The sequence below is a fragment of the Patiria miniata genome, unplaced genomic scaffold, assembly GCF_015706575.1.
Source record: "Patiria miniata isolate m_02_andy unplaced genomic scaffold, ASM1570657v1 HiC_scaffold_26, whole genome shotgun sequence".
NCBI classification, from domain to species: Eukaryota; Metazoa; Echinodermata; class Asteroidea; order Valvatida; family Asterinidae; genus Patiria; species Patiria miniata.
In genome coordinates this window covers 2,616,337-2,626,524 of record NW_024037065.1, presented here as the reverse complement: position 1 = coordinate 2,626,524, position 10,188 = coordinate 2,616,337, and the positions used below count along the sequence as shown (strand labels likewise).

General features: G+C 38.5%; 1 protein-coding gene and 1 long non-coding RNA gene across 2 annotated transcripts; one reads left to right on the top strand and one right to left on the bottom strand.

Moving 5' to 3' along the window:
* The first annotated feature begins 1,675 nt into the window (after positions 1-1,675).
* On the top strand, positions 1,676-3,992 carry LOC119733775. Its single transcript, XR_005271974.1, has 3 exons — positions 1,676-2,165; positions 3,138-3,246; positions 3,616-3,992. It is a non-coding gene; the product is annotated as an uncharacterized LOC119733775 (long non-coding RNA).
* A 2,286-nt stretch (positions 3,993-6,278) lies between these two features.
* On the bottom strand, positions 6,279-9,242 carry LOC119733817 (putative uncharacterized protein DDB_G0271982). The gene is made up of 3 exons (XM_038207187.1): positions 8,370-9,242; positions 7,092-7,145; positions 6,279-6,283 (listed from the first exon to the last, which is right to left on the bottom strand). Exons 1-3 carry the CDS (start codon positions 9,229-9,231, stop codon positions 6,279-6,281), a joined length of 921 nt encoding a protein of 306 aa, XP_038063115.1. The 5' UTR covers positions 9,232-9,242.
* Between the last annotated feature and the right edge of the window lie 946 nt (positions 9,243-10,188).

The following is a 10,188-nucleotide window of genomic DNA, read 5'->3' as shown; positions in this document are numbered from 1 at the left end:
TGTTGCAGAGTCTGGATGCAATACAGCCATGCTGTCGGCACTATCGCCATGATTTTCATCTTCGTCAACTTCTGTGTGACGTGTAAGTGGTACCATCTCATCCCAAGCTTTCTCCAATTGCTATTCTGTCTTTATTTCTTCAAGAGCTCTGTCAATTTCTTGTGCACTGTGCTCAAACTTGGAAGCTGTGAAGTTGACTTGACCTTTTAAAGTGTTGTATCTGTCCTCATACAATGAATAATTCATCAAAATATCGGTGCTTTCTTGTTTCCAGGGTATGTACAACATCAGTATTTCTCTGAAGTAGTTTTCTGGTTCGGCATCTTTAGAATATCTCACACATCTGATGATTTTAGGAAAGTGCCGTCTGTAAACAAAACTTCCATCACTTAACTGGTATTCCAGAACACCTTCTTCTTGTCTGAATGGATCATCAACAAAATCTTCCTCATATGTTAGTTCTGGCACTTCTTTCTTTGACTTCATTTTTTTCAGGACAAAATTCTGTTTTTCCCACTGATAACATAAAGCAAATTCAGCTAGCGACACCTTCTCCATCTCCTCGGGTCGAGATGCATACCTTTCAATTAAACCAGTGCAAACAACATCTGTGCAGTCCTCAGGCATTTGGTCCAGAATGGTGCCCTTTTTAATGATGACAACACGTTTACATTCTGGAGAAGTATTGATAAAATCTGTACCGCGACTTGCCCTACTCAAAGGAAGTTGAAGAAGTAGATAAACAGCTTCTTGAGCAGATATCTCACAGTGGTTCAGAAATGTATTTGCCATGAACTTGATTTGTTGCTCGACACCATAGTTGCCTCGTTTTGCGTCTTCACATGCTTGGTTGAGGAGACTCATACCTCTTTGGCTTTTCAGCATATAGGAAGTAATGTAGACAACACAGCCGTAAGCATTTAATATCGTCACCGTTTTCACGAAGAGCCACATATGTCAAAAATTACCATTTTTTCGATTTTGATTTTTTTCAATATTATGCTTTAAAACAATGTACTGAACCATTTTGACATGTTTTTGTAAGCAAAACATCATTAACTTCAAAGTTACATTAATGTTGCAAGGGGCCAAAATCTCGATAAATGAATTTTGCGTTTTCACGAAGAGCCACATACATTTGGCCCTTTGAACGCGTACAAAACCCATTGCACGGAAATACGTAAAAGTAGGTCAAATGAGATTTGCGTTTTCGCGAAGAGCCACATATCTTTGTTACATTTTCAGCTGCGCGCGCGTACTCACGCGCGCCTATTGAAATACACATTGAACAGAAAGGGCCAATATGTCAGAAACCTGAATTTGCGTTTTCACGAAGAGCCACATATCTTTACTAATTAATTTTCACTAATTAACTGCTGAATTAAGTCTTATTACTGGGTTCATGGAAAAATTCAGCTCACACAGAATAGTGTGGTGGTTTCCTTGCTTCACAAAGTTGTTGCAAAGAGGTATTTTTTGCAGTTTTAAAATATGAGAAACTTCTTTTGCGATTATCTCGAAAACACTTTTTCTTCAAAATCGACATATTAGACCAAGATGCATGGCCGATTATCGTGCAGGTTCGTGACGCATATCACAAATCTAAATATATTGTACCTTAAACTACTCACGAAGCTGTTGGGATGCTCACATATATAATCCACCGTTGATCCGTGACCCAAAACGGTACCCAAATCGCGATTTAAAGTTCAGATTTCCTCCGTTTTCGGCGCAAAAATTGCCGAGTGAAGAATTACGTCATTATTTTCCAACGACCAATCAGCGAGGCCCTTCTGTCGTGGTGCGGTGAATGGACCAATAGCGGGCGCTGTAAGTAAGAGTACGCGCATGCGCGTAAGCACTACTAGTAGACAACAAGATGGCGGCCGCCATGAGCTCCTCGGACGACGGCGATTCGGACGAAAAGAAGTGCATTGTGCATGTTTCGAATGGCGAATCGAGCGTTCCATCGTTCTTCGAGACAAGCTGGATAAAATTACTTGCTTGTGCTGGTAGTCGGAAGAATGTGGTGTGATCAACACACGCAGAAATCGTGGAAAAAGCGGAGAAGCTCATCGGCATCACGTGCAGACTGCAGTGCGTTGCACTGATGCAGCACTCTCGTGGAAGGAGAGTGGAAGGGGATACCGGAATCATCGGCCTACGTTAGTTCGTATTTTTATTCTTGCCTTGAACTTAATTATAAGAAGCTGTTGGATTCGAAATATTTCAGAATATTTTTTCTACAACCTAGATTCATATGATGTGTGATTTGTTTTGTAAAACATGTTTCTAGTAATATTTAGTAGACCATCTGACCGTCCATTGTTGACAGCATGATCTGATGATCATGGTCATGATGGTTGGCAAGGTTATGAAAAGCCACAGATCAAAGAATTGTTTCCCCTCTCACTCAGATATATGATTTTAAGACTAGGAAGAGACTCTTACATTACACTACAGAACATTGTATATTGAGTAGGCAGTAGGCCTATGCATGCTCCCTGAACTTGGCGACTGGATATAGAACGGCCGGTTCCCTTGATTTAAAAAATAAGGAGAACAAAATCCACTTCGAGTTCATACTTGGCATCATTGGGGATTCGATTGTGTAGTATGTTGTGGGTCTACTATTCAATTTAAGCCACAATTTGCTCGGTAATAACGTATAATTATCTAAGTACGAAGTCTTTAAAACCAACATTTTGCCATTCTTTAAGCTGGCAGCTCATTCATAGCATCCTCATTTCAACTGTACTGTTATTTCCTTGCTATTTTTTTTCTAGAAAGTATAATATAATAAAAAAATAATGAGAACCTGCCCACTTCTCTAAATGTCAAGCCCTCACTGTCAATATATTTAGATTTTAGATTTTCACTGTCTTTTTGCCATTTTTAATTTTTTTCCCCCTGATCACTACATGTGAAGAATAGTATACGGATAATAAATGTTTGTACCTGAAGGTGCCATGGTGTAAATATTTTTTGGTATGTTCCATTCTACGAGATGAAGCCGAGTTGAATGGAACATTTCTCTTTGACCCATAATTCTCCGATCAACTGACAAAGATTTACATTGTGAAATAATTGAAATGAAAGAAATGAGTGATATTTTTAAAAAAAAATTTCAATTACAGGCATTTGGATACCATCAACACATTCAGCAGTGCTACAAACGTATCTGTGATGTTTCCAGGATAGACCGTGCAGAAAGACTTGCAAAGAAACAGCAACATGAAAGTCAAGGTATTTTTGCCTTTTTTTCTATGGAGTCACATGAGCACACTCACTTGAAAAATATAACATGCCTAAAGCAGGGGCTGGTTGGAGATAGAGCCTTCCTCTACACAACTTTAGTTTGAGTCAAAGGTTTCATGATTTTGTAGCTAAATCAAATTGGAAATACTTGCAAACATAAACGAGCCCTACTTTAGAATTGACAATTTCTGGGAATTTGTTTCTCATACAATTTTAAAAAACATTCCATTCATTGCTAATGTTTATTTCTCAAGTTAAAACATGCAGTGCCTGTTGCACAATAAGAAAATGCAATTTGCAATTAAAAATTGCTGTCATTTAAGAAAGGGATTTTTCTCGTAATTTGACAACTTGCAGATACAACATATTCCAGATGGGAACTGTGATGGAGTCACTGATGCCGCCAAACAAGGATGCCTTGCACCTGCACGTAAAGAGGGCTAACTACCAGGCAGCCATACAAGCGGGCCCTGGATGCACGTCCTGAAGTGCCGTCTAGTCTCCACACGGAAGAGGGTGGAAGGTCATCGGCGATGACATCAGTATCCACTGGATGGATCTTCCCCCTGCCCCAGACAGTGTCATGGAATTTGCCCATTGCTCATGTAAAAAAAGTCAATGCACAAAAGGCCAGTGTAGCTGTCTTAAAAAAACTGCCATGCACAGACTTGTGCAATTGCACCAACTGTGAAAACATTCCAAGTGAAGGGCAGCGCAAAGTGATGATTCAGATATCGAGGATTAACTAATGTAAAATTGACCATCTTAACTAATGTAAAATTGACCATCTTATTATCTAAATAAGGAATAAGATTGTCACTTGAGAAAATTTGAATCACACAGTCTGCTTCCCATCCACTTAAGTATTTCCAAATATGAATCAAAAGGACTTATGTTTAACTAAGTTACATTGTTATAGATGTACACAGCTAAAAAACACCAAATTTCAATCTTATGTTTGAAATGGACACCGTTGACTTTGTTGCGGGATTTTTCCACTTTTTCAGCAAGGGGATGGGAAATAATTTTACCATGTGTTTTACTTTTTGACAATCCTTTTTTTTTAAAGCGCTGACTGTGAAGCCAAAGAAGTTTTTGTGGTAATTAGTAAGGGCTTAAAACAGGTTTATTCCTCTTCGGTAATGTTCGTGCTTACAGTGTTATTTGTTGTTGATCAAATAGACTCTATTAAGACATCATTGGGAGCTTTTGTTGCTGTAATTCTTTTTGGGGGGGGGGGTGCAGAAGATTGTCCTCCAATATGCTATGCAAAAGGCCTAAAAGGCTCTAGGTTGATGCCTTTGTGCAGAGAGAAATGTTTCACATTTTATTTTAGAGGTATTCACCAATCCTTTCATACATTGTACCATGTTCTCAACAGCAGTTCTGGTTTCTTTGAAGGTTAATGACATGTTTTGTGTTCTCCTTCGACCCTTCAAATGATTTGAAAAAATTTAGACAACGGAACTCACTAACGGATGTAGTGTCCAGATGCCAATGGATTCGCCGTTAAAAGATTCATGTCTGTTCACCATTTTTGCAATAACTAACCTTTGTTGACATGATATGAAGAAAAGAGGGTTGCCAGGTTGCAACAGTCCTTCCTGGAACGTGTTTAATATTTAAGACAGTTGACAAAAAATCAAAAGTACATGTAATTGCAGTATATTTTAATCCTCAAAAATATTGGCTCCACCAGAGACGCAAACCGCAAGCACTGTATTATAATCTTTGCCAATCACAGTAATTATTTCTCAAGTCTTTTTAATTACTGTTTACTGTATTGTTTTTGTATGAATAAATACCGTCAAAGGCTGAAGTTATAAAGCCCTGTGGTCATGTTTATTTTTTCATTCAGACTAAACTCATTCGTATTTGTGTCGGACACTTTGTTGAATGTTATTACATCATGAATCAGAAATACTTTGTAGTTTTAACCAAAAAGAAAATTATAATTGAATAATCATTAATACCCTATTAAGAAGTTCAGAAAAGAGCAATACATGTACATGTATTCTAAATGAAAATAAAAACAAAAGGAGGAAACACTTGCACTGAGGCTGGGAAAGGGCTTGTAAAATCTTCCTTGAATTTCAATGGGATGGAAAATTTGATATTTAAATTAATTATTGGAGCATTAAAAGTCACCCCAAGTTCCTTTTTATTGAGTCTTGGCTCTGTAGAGACCCTTGTTAGCAAGCAACAGCAATGAAACAATCTTTCCCATTGAAAATGTGCACAGTTTTCCAATCCCGGTCAATAGAGGGCGCCCTTTTTTGAACTGCTCATTAAAATGCAAATATTTAAATGATTGGTCACTTTGGGATTTTGGTTTTTTGTGATCCATATGGTCTCAGCTAATAACCTGCAAAAATTCACTTAGATTTGAGAGGTGCGCCAAGAAAATCACTTTCTGAGCACATTTTGCAGCCATGCCCCGTGGTCTATATGTGGCTCTTCGTGAAAACGGTGACGATATGTACTACAAATCTGTGTTTGCTTGCCAAGTTCGGGCACATGCATCATTGCGCATATTCGTACGGATTTCCATTGGAGTTCGTTTCAGAAAAAAACTTGTGTCTTCTTCAGCGAAGAACGTACTGCCCAAACATATTCATCCTGTGATAGTTTTAACTGTGATAACAGTTCTTCGAAAGAAATATTTTCACCATTTTTCATTAAGTGTAACTGTTGCTTTATTTTGTCGTAATTTTGCTGGTGTTTTGCTTTTGCTTCAGGTGGCACATTATCAGGCAGGGGCTCAAGAATTGATGTAGCAGACATTGGAGGAACTGGAAATCCAAATCGACATACAAGTTTGCCACCTTGTTTACAGGTCTTTGTGTGTTTGTGTTCATGTAACTTGGAAATCTCGATCTCAGCATCTTCAGTGTGTCTTTTACAGGTGATGTATTTATCTATGAAGTCGATGACAACATCATCAGCATCCCTTCCATGCTGGGGAGCACCTTTGATCCAAATTAAGCAACGTATGTGAGGGGAGCCACGCTGCTGAAATTCTACCCTGTAGAAAAAGTCATCAATTTGTCCAATCGGAGAAAGAGTGGATTTAAGTACACCATGAAAGAACACCTGAACTCTGTGATCAAAATGCCTAGCACTTCATACTGGATTACTCTGAATTAATTCAGATTTTTGCTGCCAAGTCAAATTCAAGATATCTCGATCAGAGAGAATTTTTCCATTGACACTGAGACTTAAGTTCTTCAGTAGGTCTCTCCATTTTGTTTCTGCAGCAGAGAACGATCAAAAATGATGGTATGCCCAACTGGCGGATCTTTTTGGCGAGTCTGCCAATATGGTGGAGATGAACGGAGTGTCTTCAAAACACGATAGCCCTGGTTGACATGAATTAAATCATCAAGTGCTCCTGGTTGTCTAAGATATCCAGCTGTATATGTATCACTGACATTTGTTGTTTTACGCAAAGCAGTCATTGCCAGATCTCTGATCTGTAAAGTTTGAAGTTTCTTCAGTTTAAAAAACAAATTGGGAACTGACATAGCAAACCGTCCGTCAGCACTGCGAAGTTCGGGTTTACAAATTGAGCTATATGTAAGTGGAGTGGTGCGTTGTGTATTATCCAGCCTACGTGTACCACAGAAGAGGGTGGGAAATGACTTCTCCTCACAATATTTATCCAAGAAAATATTGATGGGATGATTACCTTCTCCTGGTGCTATTTTCAATGCATGTTGTCCATCACTTGTGAAGTCATTGGGGTAAAGCATTGTGTCCCTATTACCCCCTAAAAAAATGCTCTTCAGTGGAAATTTCAGTCCATTCGTCAGACTCTTTATTTCGATTCTCACCACTGATATCATCGTCATCATCCAAACTGGCCTCAATGTTGCCAACCTGTGTATCTACATTCATATCCAGGTCATCATGTTTTGTTATGAAGTTAACTTTTGTCGTGGCATTCCACTCTTGATTCTTCTAGGCCATATCTAACTGTATATTTTCATCTTTGTAAATCGGACTGTTCTTCACAAGCCATTCAGCAGCATCAAATATTTTCTTCGGTCGCACAGTTTCATAGTGATGTGGAGTTTTATATTTCAATCTTCTCATTAACCTCAACTGGATTGTCTCCGTGTCTTGAAATGAGCGAGGGAGTGCAGCTACAGTTTTACACACATCAACAGGTACATTAACAACATTCCCCCTGATGCCAAATTGGTGGTCTCTCCCTAATTCTCTTATCTGCATAAATGGAATACGGGTGATATACATCTTTCCTCTAATGTAGTCAAGTTCTTCAGTGTAGCAGGAACATCTTCAAAACAAAGACCATTGGCAACTGCCATGGATGGAAGTTTATGTAGCAAGATATGAGAATAACATGTTTTGCAGATCCACTCAATTCCAGCTTGGCTAACTATTCCACGAAGGCAAGAATTGAGGAGAGTGGCTTGAATGTTTTTGGATTCCAATGACATCTTTGAAGCAATGTTGGCACTGTGTCGATAAAATAAACCACAACAATAAATTACAACATGTGCAGACATAATTTGGCCCTTCTTTGGTGTCAAAGAAAAAAATTATTTTAACTTCTGTCACAGAGAGCGATCTTTGCTTTTGTTGTTGCTTTCTTGCTTTGTCAAGTTGCCTTTCACGTTAGAAGTAGCTTGTGTTTATTTGCTGGTTTCTTTTCAAGATTCTTTCATGATCATTTGCTGACTTATTGCGTTTGCATTTATTTCGTTTACTCCGCACAAGTTCCAAGTTTTTTACTCTTTGTTTACTTCTGTATTCTGGGTCACTTCTTCTTATATGTAAACTTGTCAATTATTCTACTCTTTCTTTACTTTTGTAGCCTGGGCTACTTCTTCTTCGACGTGCACTCTTCTATTGTTTTACTCTTTGTTTACTTCTGTATTCTGGGTAACTTCTTCTTCTATGTAAACTTTCAAATTCTCTTTCTTGTTCTTTACTTCTGTAATCTGGGTTACTTCTTCTTCTTTGTATACTTTCTAATTCTTTTTCTTTTTCTTTACTTCTGTAGTCTGGGTTACTTCTTCTTTGTATACTTTCTAATTCTTTTTCTTTTCTTCTGTAGTCTAGTTTACTTCTTCTTCTTTGTATACTTTGTAATTCTTTTTGTCTTTCTTTACTCCTGTAGTCTGGGTTACTTCTTCTTCTTTGTATACGTTCTAATTCTTTTTCTTTTTCTTTAGTTCTGTAGTCTGGGTTACTTCTTCTTCGATGTACACTTTCTAACTCTTTTGCCCTCTCTTTGTCTCTGATCTCTGAAACGTCTCTTCTTTTCTTTTTGCAATTGCTTTCCCACACAGCTTCCTTTTTCCTAAATTCTGGGTCTTTTCGTCTCAGTTGCTTCCTCGGGCGATCTTTTTCTCTTTTAAGTTCCATCTTGCTTTCTTCCGTTTGTACTGTTTGACTCGATTCACTGGATAGGCGATCTTGATTTGTCGACTGTTTTCCCGTTGTTTTGAGAGTTTCCGTTGTTGTGGGAGTTTGACTAAAGCGATGTTTAGCCATCTGTGTAGACGATTGGCACTTGACACTGACCTGTTTTTTCTTAGAAGCAAATTGTAGCTGCTGGTTGAATTCCCGTACAAGCCAAGTAAATTCTGTTGTGTTGTTTTTAGTGCGCATCTCCATGAGAGATGTTTCACCAGGCTGATGAACGCTCAATACTGCCTCAAAATGGTTACCATTCTTGTGATGAATATAGAACGATCGGTCACTAACTTGGGCATTTCTATCCAGCATCTTTCCTGTAAATTTATGCCATCTGGGATTTGCAGTGTTGTTGTGTCCAGCTGAGTAAACATAAATATCCGTTCCCAAAAGATGAGCAGCAGTAAATATCTCCACATCAGTGGCCCATGAACCATCCTGTAACATATTACTCCGAGCTAAATAAACTGGTAAAGACGTCCTTTCATCAAAGCAAAACTTCTCCACAGGCAACCTGATAACATTCATGTGGGACACAACCAAGCTTCGCAATTCACCATGAAATCTTTCACTTCCTGTAACTAAATAACTGAGAGTTCTAAAGAAACAGTTTCCATCGCCAATGATAGGTGCAATCGATGCCGGGTTCCCTGCTAAGTGAGCCAAGTTACACTCGGGTAAAATACTGACAAGTGGCAATAACAATTGTTGACAAAGTCGCATCTGCAAACCTACACCTATTCTATGAAATGCAAAGCTCCGTTGACTTCTGCATTGAAAACTAACACTTTCTAATTGTGTTTGACTGTCATGATTTATGGTGTGTTTTGCCAGTGGAGATGACACACGTTTGGTACCGGTAGTTTTTTGCTGCGATAGTTGAGACTGGTCATCAGGGTGGGTAGACTGTGAGGAAAAGGAATCCACAGCAGTAGTCGGTAGTTTTCTTGGATTAGGGCCTTGACTCTTCACAGCTTCTGCATATGACACATGTGGTGTCTTTGATGAAGTATGGGGATTGCATTTGTGATGTTGAAGTCTCTGATATGACGAATAAATTCTGCTGCATTCACTGCACCACGTACACTTATGATTCTGCAGGGTCTTGGCACTCTTGTATGTCTTGTGGCATGAGTGGCATTCCATTGTTTTTGATGAAGATGAAGAGAATTATCTGTCAAAAGAAAGTAGAATATAATAACTTGAAACTGCAGCAAAAGATCTTCTGGTGTGCCATTCAAAGATTGTGTGGTGACAGCTCAAAAACACCATTTTGATAGGCAATAAAAAGATCACCTTCTTCAAATACAGATGAATCATTTATCTTTTCCCTGTGACTCAGCTTCCACTTTAGACTCTACTTCTGCCAAAGCTTTTAATAAGGAGTCATCATCTTCATCATCGGTACTGAAGGAGGACTGAGAAATTCCTGACACATTTACATGTGTCTTTGCTGAAGAATTTGATGATGAGTAGGAACAGATT